Here is a 24,057-nt window from a genome sequence, read left to right as displayed (position 1 = left end):
GAAAAAGCAGGAAAAAGTGAGAAAAACCAGGAAAAATCCAGGAAAATTGGGAAAAGTCCTGGAAAAGTGGGAAAAACTGGGAAAAGTCCTGGAAAAGTGGGAATGTTGGTGTTTTTGGCAGCGTGGAGAAGCGGCAGCGGGAGCAGGAGCAGCGGGACTGGGGGGGGAAATAGCGGCAAAAAAACCAGGGAAAAATGGGAAAAAATGGGGAAAAAAGTGGGAAAAGTTGGGAAAAACCAGGAAAAATCCCAGAAAATTGGGAAAAGTCCCAGAAAACTGGGAAAAATCCCAGAAAAGTGGGAATGTTGTTGTTTTTGGCAGCGCAGAGAAGCGTCGGCGGGAGCAGGAGCAGCGGGACCTGGCAGGGAAATAGTGGCAAAAATTGAGACAAAAATGGGAAAAAAATGGGAAAAAAAGCAGGAAAACGGGAAAAAACCAGGAAAAATCCCAGAAAATTGGGAAAAGTCCTGGGAAAACTGGGAAAAATCCCGGGAAATTGGGAATTCAGGTGTTTTTGGCAGCGCGGAGAAGCGGCGGTGGGAGTGGGAGCAGTGGGACCTGGGGGGGAAGTAGTGGCAAAAATTGGGACAAAAATGGGAAAAAATGGAGAAAAAGCAGGAAAAAGTGAGAAAAACCAGGAAAAATCCTGGGAAATTGGGAAAAGTCCTGGAAAAGTGGGAGAAATCCCAGAAAACTGGGGAAAAATCCTGGAAAAGTGGGAATGTTGGTGTTTTTGGCAGCGCGGAGAAGCGTCGGCGGGAGCAGGAGCAGCGGGAGCTGGTGGGGAAATAGCGGCGAAAATCAGAGAAAAACGGGGAAAAAAGTGGGAAAAAGTGGGAAAAAACCAGGAAAAATCTGAGAAAATTGGGAAAAGTCCTGGGAAAACTGGGAAAAATCCCGGGAAATTGGGAATCCCGGTGTTTCTGGCAGCGCAGAGAAGCGGTGGTGGGAGCAGGAGCAGCGGGACCTGGTGGGGAAATGGCGGCAAAAAACAGAGAAAAACGGGGAAAAAATGGGGAAAAAAGCGGGAAAACTGGGAAAAATGATGGAAAAAGCGGGAAAAATCCTGGAAAACTGGGAAAAGTCGTGGAAAAGTGGGAATGTTGTTGTTTTTGGCAGCGTGGAGAAGCGTCGGCGGGAGCAGGAGCAGGAGTGGGACCTGGTGGGAAAAGAACGGCAAAAAACAGAGAAAAACGGGGAAAAAATGGGAAAAAAAGCGGGAAAAACCGGGAAAAATCCTGGAAAAACCAGGAAAAATCCTGGAAAACTGGGAAAAGTCCTGGAAAAGTGGGAATGTTGTTGTTTTTGGCAGCGTGGAGAAGCGGTGGTTGGAGCAGGAGCAGCGGGACCTGGTGGGAAAATAGCGGCAAAAAACAGAGAAAAACGGGGAAAAAATGGGGAAAAAAAGCGGGAAAAATGGGGAAAAATTCTGGAAAACTGGGAAAAGTCCTGGGAAACTGGGAGAAGTCCTGGAAAAGTGGGAATGTTGGTGTTTTTGACAGTGCTGAGAAGTGTCAGTGGGAGGAGGAGCAGCGGGACCTGGTGGGGAAATAGCGGGGGAAAAACAGAGAAAAATGGGGAAAAAAGCGGGAAAAAAGCGGGAAAAATTGGAAACAAAACAGGAGAAAGTCCTGGAAAAGTGGGAAAAGTCGTGGAAAAGTGGGAATGTTGTTGTTTTTGGCAGCGCTGAGAAGCGGCGGCGCGAGCAGGAGCAGCGGTACCTGGCGGAGCTGGCGGAGCTGCTGTCGGCGAACCTCGGCGACATCGACTCGCTCAGCGTCAAACCCGACCAGTGCCAGATCCTGAAAAAAACCGTGGATCAGATCCAGCAGATGAAACGGCTGGAACAGGGTGGGAACAACGGGAAAACGTGGGAAAAATGGGGAAAATGGGGGAAAAACAATGGGAAAAAACAACGGGGAAAAATGGGGGAAATGGGGAAAAATGGGGGAAAAACAACGGGAAAAAAATGGGGAAAAATGGGAAAAAATGGGGGGAAAACAACGGGAAAAAAATGGGGAAAAATGGGGAAAAATGGGGGAAAAACAGGAAAAAAATGGGGAAAAACTTGAAAAAAATGGGAGAAAAAACAGGAAAAAAAAAGGAAAAAATGGGGGAAAAAATGCAGGGAAAAAAAGGGGAAAAATGGGGGAAAAATGGGAAAAAAATGGGAAAAAACGGGGAAAAATGGGAAAAAATAGGAAAAAATGGGGAAAAACTTGAATAAAATAGGAGAAAAAACAGGAAAAAAAAAAGGAAAAAATGGGGAAAAATGGGGGAAAAAATGGGAAAATAATGGGGAAAAACAGGGAAAAAATGGGGAAAAATGGGAAAAAAAATGGGAGAAAAAACAGGAAAAAAATGGGGAAAAAAACGGGGAAAAAAATGGGAAAAAACGGGGGAAAAATGGGGAAGAAAATGGGAAAAAAATGGGAAAAAACGGGAAAAAATGGGGAAAAATGGGGAAAAAATGGGAGAAAAAGCAGGAAAAAAAAGGAAAAAATGAGGAAAAATAGGGTAAAAAAATGGGAAAAAATGGGAAAAACTGGGGAAAAAAGGGGAAAAAACAATGGTAGAAAACAGGAAAAAATGGGGAAAAAATGGGAAAAAATGGGAAAAAAGTGGGGAAAAAAAAGGGGAAAAACAGGGGAAAAATGGGGAAAAAAACGGGAAAAAATGGGAAAAAATGGGGAAAAAAACAGGGAAAAAATGGGGGAAAAAATGGGGAAAAAACGGGAAAAAACAATGGGAAAAAAAAGGAAAAAAATGGGGAAAAAATGGGAAAAAACGGGGAAAAAATGGGAAAAAAAGGGAAAATTGGGAAAAACTAGAAAAAAACAGGGAAAAAACCAAAAAAAAAAGGAAAAAAAAGGGGAAAAAAACAGGGAAAAAAAAGGGAAAAAAACGGGAAAAAAAGGGAAAAAAATGGAAAGAACTGGGAAAAAAACGGGAATTTCCCTCCAAAAGCCCATCCCATTTTTCCCCCGCATTCCCAAGTTGACAATTCCCGTTTTTCCGGTGTTTTTCCAGAGAAATCCACGGATGACGACGTGCAGAAATCCGACGTCTCCTCCAGCAGCCAGGGCGGCGTCATCGAGAAGGAATCCCTGGGGCCGCTCCTGCTCGAGGTGGGAAAATCCGGGAATGAGAGAAAATCCGGGAATTCCGGCACGGGAAAAGCGGGAATGAGAGAAAATCCGGGAATTCCGGCACGAGAAAAGCGGGAATGAGACAAATTCCAGGGTTTTTTTTTTTGAGCTTTCCGGGTTTTTCCCCGGATTCGAGTCCGGATTTGGCGATTCCGTCCCGGGGTTTTCGACGGTTCCGGCGTGGAAAGGGGAAATTCCCGCTTTTCCTGCTTTTCCCGCTTTTTCCTTGGAATTTTTTCCCAATTTTTTGGGATAAAACCTTGGAATTTTTTCCTGGTTTTTGGGTTAAAAACTTGGATTTTTTTCTCATTCTTTGGAATAAAAGCTTGGATTTTTTTTTCCCATTTTTTGGGATAAAAGCGTGGAATTCTTTCCCATTTTTTGGGATAAATCCTTGGAATTTTTTTTCCAGTATTTTGGAATAAAATCTTGGAATTTTTGGGGATAAAACCTTGGAATTGTTTCCTGATTTTTGGGATAAAACCTTGGAATTTTTTCCGGCTTTTCCCCATAAAACCTTGGAATTTTTGGAGATAAAACCTTGGAATTCTTTCCCTTTTTTTGGGTTAAAACCTTGGATTTTTGTCTCATTCTTTGGGATAAAAGCTTGGAATTCTTTCCCATTTTTTGGGAGAAATCCTTGGAATTTTTCTTCCAGTATTTTGGAATAAAATCTTGGAATTTTTTGGGATAAAACCTTGGAATTCTTTCCCATTTTTTGGGATAAAAGTTTGGAATTCTTTCCCATTTTTTGGGATAACATCTTGGAATTTTTTCCCGTTTTTTGGGATAAAACCTTGGGATTTTTACCTGGTTTTCCCCATAAAACCTTGGAATTTTTTCCCGTTTTTTGGGACAAAACCTTGGAAGTTTTTGGGCTAAGACCTTGGAATTTTTTCCCAATTTTTGGAGATAAAACCTTGGAATTCTTTCCTGGTTTTTGGGTTAAAACCTTGGATTTTTTTCTCATTCTTTGGGATAAAACCTTGGAATTTTGGGGTATAAAACCTTGGAATTGTTTCCTGGTTTTTGGGATAAAACCTTGGAATTTTTTCCGGCTTTTCCCCATAAAACCTTGGAATTTTTGGAGATAAAACCTTGGAATTTTTTCCCAATTTTTTGGGATAAAACCTTGGAATTTTTTCCTGTTTTTTGGGATAAATCCTTGGAATTTTCTTTCCATTTTTTTGGAATAAAATCTTGGAATTTTTGGGGATAAAACCTTGGAGTTTTTTGGGATAAAATTTTGGAATTTTCAAGATAAACCTTGGAATTTTTTCTTGTTTTTTTGGTAAAACCTTGGAATTTTTTTGGATAAAGTCTCGGAATTTTTTCACATTATTTGGGATCAATCCTTGGAAATTTTTTCCTGTTTATTTGGCAAAAACCTTGGAATTCTTTCCTGTTCTTTGAGATAAAACCTTGGAATTCTTTGGGATAAAACCTTGGAATTTTTGGGGTAAAACTTTGTGATTTTTCATGATAGGACCTTGGAATTTTTTCCCATTTTTCCCCATAAAACCTTGGAATTTTTGGGGATAAAAACTTGGAATTTTTTCCCATTCTTTGGGACAAAACATTGGAATTTTTCCCTGTTTTTCCCCATAAAACCTTGGAATTTTTTCCTGTTTTTTGGGATAAAACCTTGGAAGTTTTTGGGCTAAGACCTTGGAATTTTTTCCCAATTTTTGGGGCTAAAACCTTGGAATTCTTTCCTGTTTTTTGGGATGAAACCTTGGAATTTTTGGGGATAAAACCTTGCAGTTTTTGCTTGCTTTTTAGGATAAAACTTAAGAATTCTTTGGGATAAAACCTTGGAATTTTTTGGGAAAGAATCTTGGAATTTCTGGGGATAAAACCTTGGAATTCTTCCCTGTTTTTCCCCATAAAACCTTGGAATTTTTTTGGCTAAAACCTTGGAATTTTTTCCCGTTCTTTGGGACAAAACATTGGATTTTTTTTCTCATTTTTTGGGGCTAAAACCTTGGAATTCTTTCTCATTTTTGGGATGAAACCTTGGAATTTTTGGGGATAAAAGCTTGGAATTCTTCCTTGGTTTTCCCCATAAAACCTTGGAATTTTTTGGATTAAAACCCTGGAATTCTTTCCCATTTTTTGGGATGAAATCTGGGACTTTTTGGGGATAAAGCCTTGGAATTTTTTCTTGTTTTTTGGGATAAAACCTTGGAATTTTTTGGGCTAAGACCTTGGAATTTCTGGGGATAAGCCTTGGAATTCTTCCCTATTTTTCCCATAAAGCCTTGGAATTTTTTGGGCTAAAACCTTGGATTTCTCTCCTATTTTTTAGGCTAAAACCTCGGAATTTTTCCCGTTTCTTGGGATAAAACCTTGGAATTTTTTCCCGTTTTTCCCAGGCCCTGGACGGGTTTTTCTTCGTGGTGAACCGGGAGGGCCGGATCGTGTTTGTGTCGGAGAACGTGTTGGGATATTTGGGATAAATCCTTGGAATTCCCCATTCTTTGGGATAAAACCTTGGAATTTTTTGGGGATAAAACCATGGAATTCCTTCCCATTTTTTTTGGATAAAAACTTGGAATTTTTTCCCATTTTTTTTTCATAAAATCTTGGAATTTTTCCTTGTTTTTCCCCATAAAACCTTGGAATTTTTTCCTGTTTTTTGGGATAAGACCTTGGAATTTCTTTGGATAAAACCTTGGAATTTTTTCCCAATTTTTGGGGCTAAAACCTTGGAATTCTTTCCTATTTTTTGGGATGAAAGCTTGGAATTTTTGGGGATAAAACCTTGGAAATTTTTTTTGCTTTTTTAGGATAAAACTTAAGAATTCTTTGGGATAAAACCTTGGAATTTTTTCCCATTTCTTGGGATAAAACCTTGGAATTTTTTGGGCTAAAACCTTGGATTTCTCTCCTATTTTTTAGGCTAAAACCTTGGAATTTTTGGAGCTAAAACTTTGGAATTTTTCCCTGTTTTTCCTGATAAAACCTTGGAATTCTTTCCCGTTTTTCCCAGGCCCTGGACGGTTTTTTCTTCGTGGTGAACCGGGAGGGCCGGATCGTGTTTGTGTCGGAGAACGTGTCGGGATATTTGGGATATGCGCAGGAGGAGCTGATGAACTCCAGCGTTTACAGCGTCCTGCACGTGGGAGACCACGCAGAGTTCGTCCGGAACCTTCTCCCCAAATCCCTGGGTACGGCGGGAATGCCGGGATGGGGGAAAAGTCGGGAATGGGGCTGGGAAAAGCCGGGAATGGGAATGGGGGAATGCCGGGATGAGGGAAAACCCGGGAATGCGGCCGGGAAAACCCGGGAATGGGGCCGGGAAAACCTGGGAATGGAGCCGGGAAAACCTGGGAATGGGAATGGGAATGGGGGAATGCCGGGATGGGGGAAAAGCCGGGAATGGGACCGGGAAAACCCGGGAATGGGGCCGGGAAAACCCGGGAATGGGAATGGGAAAACCCGGGAATGGGGCCGGGAATACCCGGGAATGGGAATGGGAAAACCCGGGAATGGGGCCGGGAATACCCGGGAATGGGGCTGGGAATGGGGGAATGCCGGGATGAGGGAAAACCCGGGAATGGGGCCGGGAATGCAGGAATGGGGCTGGGAAAACCTGGGAATGGGGCCGGGAAAACCCGGGAATGGGGCTGGAAAAACACGGGAATGGAGCCGGGAATGCAGAAATGAAAATGGGGGAATGCCGGGATGAGGGAAAACCTGGGAATGGAGCCGGGAATGCAGGAATGGGAATGGGAATGTGGGAATGCAGGAAAACCCGGGAATGGGGCCGGGAAAACCCAGGAATGGAGCCAGGAATGCAGGAATGGAATGGGGGAATGCCGGGATGAGGGAAAACCCAGGAATGGGGCCGGGAATGGGAATGGGAATGGGAATGGGAATCTGGGAATGTGGGAATGTAGAAAAACCTGGGAATGGGGCTGGGAATGCAGGAATGGGAATGGGAATGGGGGAATGGGGATGGGGGAATGGGGATGGGAATGAGGGAATGGGAATGGGAATGCAGGAATGGAGACAGGAATGGAGCTGGGAATGAGGGAATGGAGCCAGGAATGGAGCTGGGAATGTGGGAATGAGGCTGGGAATGGAGCCGGGAATGAGGGAATGGAGCCAGGAATGGAACCCGGAATGTGGGAATGGAGCCAGGAATGCAGGAATGGAGCCGGGAATGGGGCTGGGAATGAGGGAATGGGAATGAGGGAATGGAGACAGGAATGGGGCCGGGAATGAGGCTGGGAATGCAGAAATGGGGAACCAGGAATGAGGGAACGGAGCCAGGAACGGAGCTGGGAATGGAGCTGGGAATGCGGGGATGAGGTTGGGAATGGGGCTGGGAATGTGGGAATGGAGCCAGGAATGTGGAAAAACCCAGGAATGGGGCCGGGAATGCAGGAATGGGGAGCTGGGAACGCAGGAATGGGAATGGGAATGTGGGAATGGGGATGGGAATGAGGGAATGGGGATGGGAATGAGGGAATGGGGATGGGAATGAGGGAATGGGGATGGGAGTGAGGGAATGGGGATGGGAATGAGGGAATGGGGATGGGGATGGGGTTGGGAATGAGGGAATGGAGCTGGGAATGGAGCTGGGAATGGAGCTGGGAATGAGGCTGGGAATGGAGTCTGGAATGGAGCCGGGAATGGAGCCGGGAATGAGGGAATGGAGCTGGGAATGGAGTCTGGAATGGAGCCGGGAATGGAGCTGGGAATGAGGGAATGGAGCCAGGAGTGGAGCTGGGAATGTGGGAATGGGGCTGGAAATGGAGCCAGGAATGCAGAAATGGGGCTGGGAATGGAGCTGGGAATGAGGGAATGGAGCCGGGAGTGGAGCTGGGAATGAGGGAATGGAGCCAGGAATGGGGCTGGAAATGGAGCCGGGAATGCAGAAATGGGGCTGGGAATGGAGCTGGGAATGGAGCTGGGAATGGAGCTGGGAATGTGGGAATGGAGCTGGGAATGGAGGCGGGAATGGCTCCAAAAATGAGGTTGGGAATGCAGAAATGGAGTCAGGAAATGTGGGAATGGGGCCAGGAATGCAGAAATGGGGAGCTGGGAATGTAGGAATGGGAATGGGAATGAGGGAATGCAGGAATGGAGCTGGGAATGTGGGAATGGAGCTGGAAATGGAGCTGGGAATGGAGCTGGGAATGCAGAAATGGAGCCGGGAATGGAGCTGGGAATGGAGCTGGGAATGAGGGAATGGAGCCGGGAATGAGGGAATGGAATTGGGAATGAGGGAATGGAGCTGGGAATGAGGGAATGGAATCGGGAATGAGGGAATGGAGCTGGGAATGCAGGAATGGAGCCGGGAATGAGGGAATGGAGCCGGGAATGAGGGAATGGAACTGGGAATGAGGGAATGGAATCGGGAATGAGGGAATGGAGCCAGGAATGGGGCTGGGAATGGAACTGGGAATGAGAGAATGGGACAGGAAATGCCCCGTTTTGGAATGAGGCTGGGAAAACCCGGCAATGGAGCCGGGAATGCGGGAATGGAGCTGGGAACGGGGCCAGGAATGCAGGAATGGGGCTGGGAATGCAGGAAAACCCGGCAACGGGGCCGGGAATGCGGGAATGGAGCTGGGAACGGGGCCAGGAATGCAGGAATGGGGTCGGGAATGGAGCCGGGAATGAGGCTGGGAATGAGGGAATGGGTTTTTATTTTGAATTTTATTTTTATTTCCATTTCAAATTTTATATTTTTATTTTATTTTATTTTTTAAGATTTTGTTTTTGTTTTAAATCTTATTTCTTTTTTTGGTAATTTTATTTTTATTGTTACTGTTATTTTTTGTTTTATTTCTATTTTACTTTTGTTTTTAATCTTAATTTCGGTTTTATTTCAAACCATCCTTTTTTTTATTCCTATATTTATTTTAAGATTTATTCTAATTTTTTATTTTAAATTTTATTTTAAAATTTTATTTCAAATTACATTTTAAAATCTATTTTAAATTTGGTTTAATTTTATTTTTAACTTTATTTTTAATTTTAATTTTAGAATTTATTTTAATCTTCATTTTATCTCAGTTTCATATTTTATTTTCATTTTGATTTAAGTTTTGTAATTTTTATTTATTAATTTTATCAATTCCTAGTTCTTTAAAAATTTCCCTGATTTTCCATGAACAAATTCCCAGGAATTCCTTCCCAATCCCTTCTTTTTTATTTGGGATTCATTTCCTTGGATTATTTTGATGAGGGAAAGGGAAAAATGCCCCAAAATCCAGGGAAAATCCAGAGAAAATCCAGGGAAAACAGAGAATCCCTGGGAATTCCGGGTGGATTCTGCTCCTGAAATCCCAAAGATTTTTGGGAATTCCACCTGGATTGTGCTTCTAAAATCCTGAATATTTTTGGGAATTCTGCCTGGATTTTTGGGAATTCTGAGTGGATTCTGCTCCAGGAATTCCAGAGATTTTTGGGGATCCCAGTTGGATTATCCCTAAACCCCAGCGATCTTCGGGAATTCACTTGGATTTCTCTTAAATCCCAGGATTCTTTGGGAATTCCAGGGAATTCCGGTTGGATTGTTCTTAAATCCAAGAGATCTTTGGGAATTCACTTGGATTTCCCTTAATCCCAACAATCCTTGGGAATTCTGGGCAGATTATCCCAAAATCCCAACAATTATTGGGAATTCTGGTTGAATTGTCCCTAAATTGCAGGAATCTTTAGGAATTTTGGTTGGTTTTCCCATAAATCTTTGGGAATTCTGGGCAGATTATCCTTAAACCCCAGAAATCCCCAAAAATCTTTGGGAATTCAGTTGGATTATCCCAAAACCCCAGCGATTTTTGGGATTTCACTTGGATTATCCCAAAACCCCAAAGATTGTTGGGATTTTACTTGGATTACCCCTAAATCCCAGAGATCTTTGGGAATTCTGGTTGGATTTCCCTTAAATCCGAGCAATCTTTGGAAATTCACTTGAATTTCTCTTAAATCTTTGGGAATTCCGGTTGGATTATCCCAAAACCCCAAAAATCTTTGGGAATTCTGGGCAGATTATCCTTAAATCCAAGAAAACTTTGGGAATTCACTTGGATTTCCCTTAAATCTTTGGGAATTCCGGGCAGATTATCCCAAAACTCCAGGAATCTCTGGGAATTCATTTGGATTTCCCTTAAATCTGAGCAATCTTTGGGATTTTAGTTGAATTTCTCTTAAATCCCAGAAATCTTCGGGAATTCATTTTGATTTCCCTTAAATTTTTGGGAATTCCAGTTGGATTATCCCAAAACCCCAGGAATCTTTGGGAATTCCGGGCAGATTATCCCAAGATCCCACAGATCTTTGGGAATTCTGGTTGGATTTCTTTTAAATCCCAGGAATTTTGGGAATTCTGGGCAGATTATCCCAAAATCCCAAAGATCTTTGAGATTTTGGTTGGATTTAAGAGTTAAGAGAGTTGGATTTCTTTTAAATCCCAGGAATCTTTGGGATTTCACTTGGATTTTCCCAAAACTCCACCAATCTTTGGGAATTCCAGTTGGATTTCCCTTAAATCTTTGGGAATTCTGGGCAGATTATCCCAAAATCCCAGAGATCTTTGGGAATTCTGGTTGGATTTCCCTTAAATCCGAGCAATCTTTGGGAATTCACTTGAATTTGTCTTAAATCTTTGGGAATTCCGGTTGGATTATCCCAAAACCCCAAAAATCTTTGGGAATTCCAGTTGGATTATCCCTAAATCCCAGGAATCTTTGGCAATTCTGGGCAGATTATCCTTAAATCCCAGAAAACTTTGGGAATTCACTTGGATTTCCCTTAAATCTTTGGGAATTCTGGGCAGATTATCCCAAAACTCCAGGAATCTCTGGGAATTCACTTGGATTTCCTTAAATTTTTGGGAATTCCAGGTAGATTATCTCAAAACCCCAACAATCTTTGGGAATTCCAGTTGGATTATCCCTAAATCCCAGAAATCTTTGGGAATTCCAAGCAGATTATCCTTTAATCACAGGAATCTTTGGGAATTCACTTGGATTTCTCTTAAATCTTTGGGAATTCCAGGCAGATTATCCCAAAATCCCAGGAATCTCTGGGAATTCCAGTTGGATTATCCCAAAACCCCAACAATTTTTGGGATTTCACTTGGATTATCCCAAAACCCCAGGAATCTTTGGGATTTCACTTGGATTATCCCAAAACCCCAGGAATCTTTGGGATTTCACTTGGATTATCCCAAAACCCCAGGAATCTTTGGGAATCTCGGCCATCTCCAAAACTCCCCAACCCCTCCCTCCAACCCCCCCTGGATTCCCGCTCCCCTCGGGATGAGAATTCCCGGGATTTCCGTGCTGATTCCCGTTTTCCTTCCCAGTGAACGGCGTTCCGTGGCCGCAGGAGTCTCCGCGCCGCAGCCGCAGTTTCCAGTGCCGGATGTTGCTGCGGCCGCCGGAAGAGCCGGGAGCCGACGGCGCCGAAATGCGACCGCGCTACGAGGTCATGCAGTGCTTCACCGGCTGCCAGCCACGGAGACTGCAGGAGGAGGGGGAAGGTGGGAATAAACCACGGGAATCTGGGAATAAACCACGGGAAAATGTAGGAATGATCCCGGGAATAAACCACGGGAATGTGGGAATAAACCACAGGAATTTGGGAATAACCCACGGGAAAATCTGGGAATGATCCTGGGAATGACCCACAGGAATTATCCTATGGGAATGTGGGAATAAACCACGGGAATGTGGGCATAACCCACGGGAAAATCTGGGAATGGTCCTGGGAATAACCCACAGGAATCTGGGAATGATCCTGGGAATGATCCCATGGGTATGTGGGAATGTGGGAATATGGGATGCGGTGCTTCACCGGCTGCCAGCCATGGAGGCTGCAGGAGGAGGGGGAAGGTGGGAATAAACCATGGGAATCTGGGAATAAATCATGGGAAAATCTGGGAATAAACCATGGGGATGTGGGAATAAACCACGGGAATTATCCCATGGGAAGGTGGGAATAACCCATGGGAAAATGTGGGAACGATCCTGGGAATAACCCACAGGAATTATTGTATGGGAATGTGGGAATAAACCACGGGAAAATCTGGGAATGATCCCGGGAATAAACCACGGGAATGTGGGAATAAACCACGGGAATGGTCCCATGGGAATAACCCATGGGAATTATCCCTTGGGAATGTGGGAATGTGGGATGGGATGCGGCGCTTCACCATCTGCCAGCCACAGAGACTCCAGGAGGAGGGGGAAGGTGGGAATAAACCACAGGAATGTGGGAATAAACCACGGGAAAATCTGGGAATAAACCACGGGAAAATCTGGGAATGATCCCGGGAATGATCCCATGGGACTTTGGGAATGATCCTGGGAATGTGGGATGGGATGCGGTGCTTCACCGGCTGCCAGCCACGGAGACTGCAGGAGGAATAAACCATGGGAATAAACCATGGGATAATCTGGGAATAAACCATGGGAATGTGGGAATAACCCACGGGAAAATGTAGGAATGATCCCAGGAATAACCCATGGGAATTATCCTGGGTATGTGGGAATGATCCCAGGAATAACTCATTGGAATGTGGGAATTATCCTGGGAATAACCCACGGGAATTATCCCATGGGAATGTGGGAATGATCCCGGGAATAACCTGTGGGAATGATTCTGGGAATAACCCATGGGAATGTGGGAATGATCCTGGGAATAACCCATGGGAATGATCCCATGCGAATGTAGGAATGTGGGATGGGATGTGGTGCTTCACCGGCTGCCAGCCACGGAGACTCCAGGAGGAGGGGGAAGGTGGGAATTTGGGACTGGGATTGGGATTGGGATTGGGATTTGGATTGAGATGGGATTGGATTGGGATTGGGATGGGAATCTGGGATTGGAATGGAATGGGAATGGGAGTGGATGAGGTTGGGATTGGGACTGGGATTGGGATTGGAACTGGGATTGGGATTGGGATGAGGTTGGGATTGGAATAGGATTGAGGATTCTAATTGGGATTGGGATGGGAATGGATGAGGTTGGGATTGGGATTGGGACTGGGATTGGGACTGGGATTGGGATTGGGATTGGAACTGGGATTGGGATTTGGGATTGGGATGAGGTTGGGATTGGGAATGGGATTGAGGATTGTAATTGGGATTGGGATGGGAATTTGGGATGGGATGATTTGGATTGGATTTGGGAATTGGGATCGGTTGGGAATTTGGGATTTGAATTTGGAGAATGGGATGAGAATGGAGGAGGTTGGGATTGGGATGAGGTTGAGGCTGAGACTGGGATTGGGATTCAGACTGGGATTGGGATTGGGACTGGGATTGGGATTGGGACTGGGACTGGGATTGGGGTTGGGATTGGGATTAGGACTGGGATTAGGATGTGGAATAGGATTGGGAATGGGACTGGGATTGGGACTGGGATTGGGATTGGGAATGGGATTGGGACTGGGATTGGGATTGGGAATGGGATTGGGATTGGGAATGGGATTGGGATTGGGATTGGGACTGGGATTAAGATTGGGACTGGAATTGGGATTCAGGCGGAGCCGGATCCATCATCCCTCTCCCACTCCGAGCCCCTTTCCCTGCCCCATCCGGCTTTTCCCACGGCGTTCCTGGGATGAATCCCACAATTCCCGCAGGAGATCCTGCCCGGAAGGGACAAATCCCACCAATCCCGTTATCCCAACATCCCGGAAATCCCCACAATCGACCCTCCCAAGCCTTTCCCAGGGAATTTCAAGGAATTTCAGGGAATTTCAGGGAATTCAATCCCGTTCCCTCATCAGGGAGGAAGAACATTCCTTCCAGAAAACGCTCCCAGGGCAGGGAATCAATTCCAGGAGCGAGATTGGGATTCAAAGCTGGAATTCCCGGAAGGTTTCCGGCATTCCCGACGTTTTTCCCGCTGTTTTTCCCAGATTTCCAGTCGTGTCTGATCTGCATCGCCCGGCGGCTGCCGCGCCCGGCCCCGCAAGCCCCGGTCGAGTCCTTCGTCACCAAGCAGGACACCACGGGTAAATTCCCGGGAATTCCAACCCAAATCCCGGGATTTTGGGGGGTCTGGAGGTTGGGGATTTGTGGGAAGGACGGGCGGGAATTGTGGAATTCCGGGATGGTTTGGGGTGGGATTCACGGAGCTGGAATCGCCGGGGGGATCCCAGAGTTCCTTGGGTGTTCCCAGGGATTCTTTGGGAATTCTTTCCAAAGATCTCAGCCCAAGCTCCCTTTTCCCAGGGAATTCCCTCCATTCCCAGCCTGGGGTTGGATCCAGCCCCATCCCAAGGGAAGGAATTTTGGGAATTCCCTGGGAATTGGGGACTCCAGGAAGGGTCTCCCTTCCCAGAATTCCATAAAAACCCCTCAGGATCCATCCTGACCACCCTCAATCCCCAAACCCTTCAGCCCAAACACCTCCCCCTCCCTTCCCCACCCACCATTCCCAACTTCCCCAATTTCCCAAATCCCTTTTTTTTTTTTTTTTTATTTTTCCCGGGGCTCGGTTTTTCCCAGGAAAAATCATCTCCATCGACACCAGCTCCCTGCGCGCCGCCGGCCGGACGGGCTGGGAGGATCTGGTCCGGAAATGCATCTACGCCTTCTTCCAGCCCCAGGGCCGCGAGCCCTCCTACGCCAAGCAGCTCTTCCAGGAAGGTAATCCGGGAATGGCAATTCCTTGGGAATTTTTTGGGAATTTTTCCAATTTTTTTTTCTGGGATTTTAGGGGGTTTTTTATAGTGCGGGTTCGGCGCCGGAGCGACCTCGCGGTGATTTTAGTGGGGGTTTTTTTGGGGGGTTTTTTTGGAGGTTTTCTTGGGATTTTGTTGGGTTTTTCCAGGTTTTTCCTGGAATTCTGGGTTTTTCACCTCAGTGATGACCCCGGCACCACCTCGAGCTCCTCGTCCCCTTCCCGCCCAGCGCCGGCTCCGTGCTGAGGATTTTTAGCATTTTCTTGGGATTTTCCCAGGAGTTTTTCAGGATTTTCTTGGGATTTTCCCAGGATTTTTTCAGGATTTTCTTGGGATTTTCCCAGGATTTTTTCAGGATTTTCTCGAGATTTTCCCAGGTTTTCCCAGATTTTTCCCCGTTTTCCCTGGAATTCTGTGTGTTTTCCCCTCAGTGATGAGCTTGGGCTCGGCTTTGAGCCCCTCATCCCTTTCCCGCCCAGCGCCGGCTCGGTGCCGACTCCTCTTTGTCCCATTGTGATTTTTGGGATCAGATTTCTCTTGAAATGGGGATTTTGGGATTGGATCAGGATTTTCTTGGGATTTTTCCAGGATTTTTCCATGTTTTTCCCAGAATTTTCCCAGGATTCAGGTGTTTTCCCCTCAGTGATGAAAGCGCGGCCTTGAGCTCCTTTTCCCTGGAGGATTTTTCATGGGTTTTTTTAGAGATTTTCTGAGAATTTTTTCAGGATGTTCTTGAGATTTTCTCGGGATTTTCTCAGGATATTCCCAGTTTTTTCCCAGTTTTCCCTGGAATTCTGTGTGTTTCCCCTCAGTGATGACCTTGGGCTTGGCTTTGAGCCCCTCATCCCCTTCCCGCCCAGCGCTGGCTCGGTGCCGACTCCTCTTTGTCCCATTGTGATTTTTGGGATTAATTTCCCTTGAAATGGGGATTTTGGGATTGGATCAGGATTTTCTTGGGATTTTTCCAGGATTTTTCCATGTTTTTCCCAGATTTTTCCCCGTTTTCCCTGGAATTCTGTGTGTTTTCCCCTCAGTGATGACCTTGGGCTTGGCTTTGAGCCCCTCATCCCCTTCCCGCCCAGCGCTGGCTCGGTGCCGACTCCCCCTTCATCCTACCATGATTTTTGGGATCTGAGTGGGATTTTCTCGGGATTTCCCTGGAATATTCCCAGATTTTTCCCAGTTTTCCTGGAATTCTGTGTGTTTTCCCCTCAGTGATGACGCGGGGCGCCGCTTTCAGCCCCTCATTCCCTTCCCGCCCAGCGCCGGCTCGGTGCCGACTCCCCCTTCATCCTACTGTGATTTTTGGGATCCGAGTGGGATTTTCTCGGGATTTTCCTGGAATATTCCCAGATTTTTCCCCGTTTTCCCTGGAATTCTGTGTGTTTTCCCCTCAGTGATGACGCAGGGCCCGGTCTTCAGCCCCTCATCCCCTTCCTGCCCAGCGCCGGTTCCGTGCTGACCCTCCCTGGCTCCTGTGTGGCTTTTTGGGATCAGATTTCCCTTGAAATGGGAATTTTGGGATTGGATCAGGATTTTCTTGGGATTTTTCCAGGATTTTTCCATGTTTTTCCCAGAATTTTCCCAGGATTCAGGTGTTTTCCCCTCAATGATGAAAGCGCGGCCTTGAGCTCCTTTTCCCTGGAGGATTTTTCATGGGGTTTTTTTTTAGGGATTTTCTGAGGATTTTTTCAGGATGTTCTTGAGATTTTCTTAGGATTTTCCCAGGATTTTTTCAGGATTTTCTCGAGATTTTCTCAGGATATTCCCAGTTTTTTCCCAGTTTTCCCTGGAATTCTTCCTGTTTTCCCCTCAGTGATGAGCTTGGGCTCGGCTTTGAGCCCCTCGTCCCCTTCCCGCCCAGCGCCGGCTCCGTGCCGACTCCCCCTTCGTCCTACCGTGATTTTTGGGATCCGAGTGGGATTTTCTCGGGATTTTCTCTGGATATTCCCAGTTTTTTCCCCATTTTCCCTGGAATTCTGTGTGTTTTCCCCTCAGTGATGACGCGGGGCGCCGCTTTCAGCCCCTCATCCCCTTCCCGCCCAGCGCCGGCTCCGTGCCGACTCCCCCTTCATCCTACCATGATTTTTGGGATTTTCTGGGGATTTTCTCGGGATTTTCCTGGAATATTCCCAGATTTTTCCCCGTTTTCCCTGGAATTCTGTGTGTTTTCCCCTCAGTGATGACGCGGGGCGCCGCTTTCAGCCCCTCGTACCGCTTCACTCTGAGCGACGGCTCGGTGCTGAGCGCCCACACCAAGTGCAAGCTCTGCTACCCCTCGAGCCCGGAGCTGCAGCCCTTCATCATGGGCATCCACGTCATCGACAGGTGCGCCATTCCCAAAAAATTCCTGGAATTCCTGGAATTCCAGCCCGGAATTCCCGCCCCCGGGCAGCCGGGAGGGAGCGCGGAGCTCTGGGGTTTGGGGGGTTTTTGTTGGTGGAATTCTGGGGTTTAGTGGGGATTTGGGGCTGGATTGGGATTGGGATGGGATTGGGATTGGGAAAGGATTAGGATTGGGATGGGATTAGGATTGGGATTGGGATTGGATTGGGATGAGATTGGGACTGGGATTGGGATTGGGATTGGGAATGGGATTGGGATTGGAATTAGATTGGGATTGGGATCAGGAATGGGATTTGGATTGGGATTGGGATTAGGAATGGGATTGGGATTGGGATTGGGATGGGATTGGGATTGGGAATGGGATGGGATTGGGATTGGGATGGGATTGGGAATGGGATTGGGATCAGGAATGGGATTGGGATTGGGATTGGGATGGGATTGGGGTTGGATTTGGATTAGGATTGGGATTGGATTGGGATGGGGATGGGGTTGGGATGGGATTGGAATTGGGATTGGAATTGGGGATTGGGATTGGAATTGGGATTGGAATCAGGATTGGGAGTGGGACTGGGATTGGGATTGGAATTGGTATTGGATCAGGATTGGGATTGGATTGGTATTGGATCAGGATTGGGATTGGATTGGGATTGGATCAGGATTGGGATTGGGATTGGGATGAGATTGGGATCAGGACTGGGATTGGAACTGGGATGGGATTGGGGTTGGGATTGGAGTGGGAATGGATGGGGTTGGGATTGGGATTGGGATTGGGAATGGGATGGGATTGGTTCGGGATTGAGATTGGGATTTGGAATGGGACTGGGATTGGATTGGGATTGGGATTGGATTGAGGTTGGGATGGGATTGGGATTGGAACTGGGATTGGGATTGGAACTGGGATTGGGATTGGAACTGGGATTGGGATCGGGATTGGGACTGGGGTTGGGGTTGGGGTTGGGATTGGATTTGGATTGGGATTGGGTTTTGGATCAGGATCAGGACTGGGATCAGAATTCCAAGCAGGGAATTTTTGGGATCCTCCCGCTTCCGGAACCTCCAAATCCGGGGCAAACTCCGCTTTTCCCGCGTTTTTTCCGCAGGGATCACGGAATTCTGTCTCCGGCGGAGGCTCTGCCGCGCCTGAATCCCAACGTTCCTTCCCTCCCTCCATCCAACGGCTCCGCTCCTCATCCCAACAATCCCGGCTCCGGGAATTTCGGGAACGCTCCGGGATCCGCCTTAAGCCAAAGCCCCGGGAATTCCCACCCTTTATCCCACGGCGGCTCCCCCATGAACAGCCCCGCCATTCCGGCGCCGCAATTCCTGTCCCCCCGGCACCGCGGCAGCCCCGCAGCCGCTCCCAGATCCCGAGGATCCGCCGGGAATTCTTTCCCGCCTCCTTCCTCATCCTCATCCTCGTCGTCATCCGCCGGCAATTCCCGACCTTTTCCTCCCAACTCCGCTCTTCCCGATCCGTCGGCGTTCCCGAGGCAAGCCGGCTCCCAAAACTCCCCGGGACGTTTGGGAGGGAAAAACGAATCCAAGGACGGGAACGATCCCGAGAAAACGCCGGACGCCGGAATTCCGGGAATTCTTTCGGGATCGGACGGGAACGATCCCAAATGTCCTCCCCAAGGCACGAGCCAGCGGCTGGTGCAGCTCCTGGCCAGCACCGCCGAGCAGCAGCTGCGGCACCGCCCGGAGCATCCCGAAATTCCCAAGGAATCTTTGGGATCGGGGAATTCGTGTCCGGCGTCGCACAGCTCGCTGACGGAGCGCCACAAAATCCTGCACCGCCTGCTCCAGGAGGGAAACGCCACGGATTCTCCCGGCGGGAATAGCGAGGAGAGGAAGGAGAGCAACGGGAACGGGGAGAAAAAGGAATCCAAGGATCATCAGCTGCTCCGGTACCTCCTGGATAAGGACGAGAAGGAAGCGGGAGCCGGGATCAGCCTGGACGACGTCAAGGTCAAGATGGAGAAAGGGGAAAATTCCGAGGCCGTTGCCAAAATTCCTGCGGGAGAAGAGGGGAAAGCGGAGCCGCAGGGACAGGTGGGGAATCCGTGGGGGTTTTATTGGGAATTCTGGGAATTGTGGGAATTGTGGGGAATCCGTGGGCGTTTTATTGGGAATTCTGGGAATTGTGGGAAATTTTATTGGGAATTCTGGGAATTGTGAAGGGATTTTATTTGGGAATTCTGGGAATTGTGGGGGGATTTTATTTGGGAATTTTGGCGGGATTTATTTGGGAATTGTGAGGAATCCATGGGGGATTTATTTGGGAATTGTGGAGAATCCCTGGGGGGGATTTTATTGGGAATTCTGGGGAATCCATGGAGGGGATTTTATTGGGAATGCTGGGGAATCCGTGGTTTGTTTTTTTTTTATTTTGGGAATTCTGGGAATGATGGGAATCCATGGGGGGATTTTATTGGGAATTCAGGGAATTGTGGGGGGATTTTATTGGGAATTCAAGGAATTGTGGGGGGATTTTATTGGGAATTGTGGAGAATCCATGGTGGGGTTTTATTGGGAATTCTGGGGAATCCATTGGGATTTTATTGGGAATTCTGGGGAATCCATGGGGGGATTTATTTGGGAATTCTGGGGAATCCGTGGTTTGTTTCTTTTTTTTTTTTTTTGGAATTCTGGGAATTCTGGGAATCCATGGGGGGATTTTATTGGGAATTCAGGGAATTGTGGGGAATCCATGGGGATTTTATTTGGGAATTCTGGGAATTTTGGGAATTGAGGGGGATCCATGGTTTGGTTTTTTTTTTTTTGGGAATTGTGGGAATTGTGGGGGGATTTTATTGGGAATTTTGGGAATTGTGGGAGGATTTTATTGGGAATTGTGGGGAATCCATGGTGGGGTTTTATTGGGAATTCTGGGAACCATGGCTGGGAATTTTTTGGGAATTGTGGAGAATCCATGGGGGGATTTTATTGGGAATTCAGGGGAATCCGTGGGGATTTTATTGGGAATTCTGGGAATTGTGGGGGGATTTTATTGGGAATTCTGGAGAATCCATGGTGGGGTTTTTTTGGGAATTGTGGGAATTGTGGGGGGATTTATTTGGGAATTCTGGGGAATCCATGGGGGGATTTTTTTTTTTTTGGAAATTCTGGGAATTGTGGGGAATCCATGGGAATTTTTTTGGGGGGGAATTCTGGGAATTGTGGGGAATCTGTGGGGATTTTATTTGGGAATTCCGGGAATTGTGGGGGGATTTTATTGGGAATTGTTGGGAATCCATGGGGGATTTTATTTGGGAATTCTGGGAATTGTGGGGGGATTTATTTGGGAATTCTGGGGAATCCATGGGGATTTTATTGGGAATTCTGGGAATTGTGGGGGGATTTTATTGGGAATCGTGGGGAATCCATGGGGATTTATTTCGGAATTCTGGGAACCATGGGAGAATTTTTTTGGGAATTGTGGGGAACCCATGGGAGGATTTTATTGGGAATTCTGGGAATTGTGGGGGGATTTTTTTGGGAATTGTGGGGAATCCATGGGAGGATTTATTGGGAATTCTGGGAATTGTGGGGGGTTTTATTTCAGAATTCTGGGAATTCTGGAGAATCCATGGAGGAGATTTTTTGGAAATTCTGGGAACCATGGGGGGATTTTATTGGGAATTGTGGAGAATCCCTGGGAGGGATTTATTTGGGAATTCTGGGACTCCGTGGGGGAGTTTTATTGGGAATTCTGAGGAATCCATGGGGGGATTTTATTGGGAATTCTGGGAATCCATGGGGATTTTATTTGGGAATTCTGGGAATCCATGGGGGGATTTTTTTTTTTGGAAATTCTGGGAATTGTGGGGAATCCATGGGGGGATTTGGATTTTTCCTTTCTGAATCCAGGACTTTTCCTGTTTTTTCTGGCTGATTCCAAGATTTTTCCTGGTTGAATCCCAGATTTTTTTCTGGATGAATCCAGGATTTTTCTCAGCCGAATCCTGGAATTTTTCAGGCTGATCCCAGGATTTTTCCCGGTTAATTCCAGGACTTTTCCCAATTAATTCCCGGATTTTTCCCATCTGATTCCCGGATTTTCCCTTTTCTTTCCCGCAGTTCTCGGCCGAGCTGGAGCAGCTGGATCAGCTCCTGCCTTCCTTGGAAAAAGCGGCGCCGATTCCCGGGATCTGCGGCCCGGAAAGGAACGAATCCGGGAATTCCGGAATATCCGGAGGGAGCAGAGCCCCCACGGGTACGGAAACCCCCCGGGAATCCCGGGAATTCCAGGAATTCTGGGAATTCTGGGAATTCTGGGAATCCAATCCTCACCCCCGGGTTTTTTTTTGGGATGGGAATTCCGGGAAAAAGCCGAGCTTGGGTTTTCTTTGGGAATTTTTTTTCCGGAGGAATTTGGGATTCAGGGAATTCTGGGGTGGTTTGGGTGGGAAGGGACAACCCTGGGAATATTCCAAGATTCCGAGTTTTCCATGGAAAAATTCCAGGGATGGGGCGGCCGTGGATTTTCTGGGAAGCTTTTCCCTGGGAATTCCAAGGAAAAAAAAAATATTGGAATTCCCAGCTGGAATTTTTCCCTTGGAATTTTTTTCCCTTGGAATTTTCCCGCTGGAATTTCCCCCCTATTGGAATTTTTTCCATTGGAATTTTTTCCATTGGAATTTCTTCTTTTGGAATTTTCCCACTGGAATTTTCCTCTTGGAATTTTTCCCATTGGAATTTTCTCCCTTTGGAATTTTCCTCTTCGATTTTTTTCATGAGAATTTTTTCCTTGGAATTTTTTTCTTTTGGGATTTTCTCCCCTTTGGAATTTTTTCCATCGGAATTTTTCCCCCTTGGAATTTTCCCACTGGAATTTTCCTCTTGGAATTTTCCCCCCTTTGGAATTTTCCCCACTTTGGAATCTTCTCCCTTTAGAATTTTTCTCTTGGAATTTTTCCCCTTTTGGAATTTTTTCCATTGGAATTTTCCCTTTGGAATTTTTTCCTTGGAATTTTCCCTGTTTTGGAACTTTTTTCCATTGGAATTTTTTCCATTGGAATTTTCCCCTTGGATTTTTTTCTTTGGAATTTTTTCCCTTTGGAATTTTCCAGTCTGGAATTTTTCCCTTTTCCCAAAAAAATAAAAAGGAGATTCCGGCTTTTCCCAATTCCCAGGAAAAGGAAATTCCAGAGGCCTCAATCCACGGAATCCAGGCCGGGAAAATTCCGGAACTTCGGGAATTCCGGCGGCTCCGGGGGGTCGGGGATCGATGACGTCACCGTTCCCTCGGAATTCCGGGAATTTCCTGGAATTTGGGACCTTTTCCTCCTCTGGAAATTCGGGAATTCCCAATTGGGATTTTCCCATCCGGAATTCCCAGATTTTGGAATTCCCGCCCCCCTTCCCAACCCATCCATGGAAAAATGGGAATTCTGGGAAAAATCCCTGGAATTCCTGGGATTTTCCTGCGAATTCCCGGATTTTTGGCCAGGAATTCCAGGAAATTCCGGATTTGGGATGGAATTCCAATGAAAACCTTGGAGAAAAAACCCCCAAATTCGGGAATTTTGGGAAAGAAAACTTCAAAATTTGGGAATTCAAACCCAAAAGCCCCCAAAAATTTGGGAACTCTGATGAAAAACCCCCAAAATTCGGGAATTTTGCCAAAAAACCCCCAAAATTTGGGAATTTTGGGAAAAAAAACCCCAAAATTTGGAAATTCTGACTGAAAAAACTCTAGAATTTGTGAATTTTGGCAAAAGAAAACCAAAATTCGGGAATTTTGGCAAAAAAAACCCCAAAATTTGGGAATTCTGCTAAAAAAAGCCCCCCAAAATTTGGGAATTTTGGCCAAAAAAACCAAAATTTGGGAATTTTGGAAAAAACCCCAAAATTTGGGAATTTTGGAAAAAAAACCCCGAAAATTTGGGAATTTTGGCCAAAAAAAATGCAAAAATTTTGGAGTTCTGGCCAAAAACTCCCCAAATTTGGGAATTTACCCAAAACCCCCCCAAATTTGGGAATTTTGGCCCAAAAAAAAACCCCAAAATTTGAGAATTTGAACCAGAAACCCCCTAAAATTTGGGAATTCCAACCAAAACTCTCCCAGAAAACCCCAAATTCCCAAATTTTTTGAATCCCAAGAATTTCCCGATTCCATCCCCCCGGGAATCCCGAGGATTTTTGGGAATTCTGACCTTTTCCCTTTTCCCTTTTCCCATTTTTTTTGTTTTTCCAGGAATTCCGGAGCTGGAGCTGGGCGTGGCCGAGGCCGGGTTGGGAATCGCGGGAATTCCGGGAATTTCGGGAATTCCGGAGCCGTGGGCGGATCCGGGAATGTCGGCGCTGCCCCGCGGGGCCCTGCCCAAGGACGAGTGAGTCAAAATCCGGGAAAAATCCGGAGAGTTCCCATCCCGAGGATCTTTCCCGGCTTTTTTTTATGCTTTGGAATTTTTTCCATTGGAGTTTTTAATGTTGGGATTTTTCCCCTTTGGAATTTTTTATATTGGAATTTTTTCCATTGGAATTTTTCCTTCAGGAATTTCCCCCTTTAGAATTTTTCCCTTGGGAATTTTCCTTTGGGAATTTTTTTCCATTAGAATTTTCCTTTGGAATTCTCCCCTTGGAAATTTTCCCTTTGGAATTTTTTATGTTGGAATTTTTCCCCTTTGGGAATTTTTTCCATTAGAATTTTTCCCTTGGGAATTTTCCTTTGGGAATTTTTTTTCCATTGGAATTTTTTCCTTTGGAATTTCCCATTGAAATTCTCCCCTTGGAATTTCCCCCTTGGAATTTTTTATGTTGGGATTTTTTCCCTTTGGGAATTTTTTCCATTAGAATTTTTTCCATTGGAATTTTTCCCCTTTGGAATTTTCCCTTCAGAATTTTCCCCTTGAAAATTTTCCCTTTGGAATTTTTTCCTTTTAGGATTTTCCCCCTTTGGAT

At 46.2% G+C, this 24,057-nt stretch overlaps 1 protein-coding gene across 2 annotated transcripts in view; it reads left to right on the top strand.

Moving 5' to 3' along the window:
* The window catches only part of NCOA1 (nuclear receptor coactivator 1), a 71,528-nt gene that overhangs the window by 16,126 nt on the left and 31,345 nt on the right, over positions 1-24,057 (top strand). For both annotated transcript variants that reach the window (XM_058834349.1, XM_058834350.1), the window contains exons 4-13: positions 1,685-1,851; positions 3,031-3,128; positions 6,142-6,319; positions 11,476-11,652; positions 14,038-14,133; positions 14,630-14,770; positions 16,986-17,133; positions 18,252-19,203; positions 21,232-21,367; positions 23,351-23,486. In XM_058834349.1, coding sequence (XP_058690332.1) covers positions 1,685-1,851; positions 3,031-3,128; positions 6,142-6,319; positions 11,476-11,652; positions 14,038-14,133; positions 14,630-14,770; positions 16,986-17,133; positions 18,252-19,203; positions 21,232-21,367; positions 23,351-23,486 — 2,229 coding nt within the window. The remainder of the gene's footprint in view (positions 1-1,684; positions 1,852-3,030; positions 3,129-6,141; positions 6,320-11,475; positions 11,653-14,037; positions 14,134-14,629; positions 14,771-16,985; positions 17,134-18,251; positions 19,204-21,231; positions 21,368-23,350; positions 23,487-24,057) is intronic.

This window comes from Poecile atricapillus, chromosome 3, assembly GCF_030490865.1.
Source record: "Poecile atricapillus isolate bPoeAtr1 chromosome 3, bPoeAtr1.hap1, whole genome shotgun sequence".
In the NCBI taxonomy this organism is placed as follows: Eukaryota; Metazoa; Chordata; class Aves; order Passeriformes; family Paridae; genus Poecile; species Poecile atricapillus.
The sequence above is the reverse complement of the archived record's forward strand: the minus strand, read 5'-3'. Positions and strand labels throughout refer to the sequence as shown.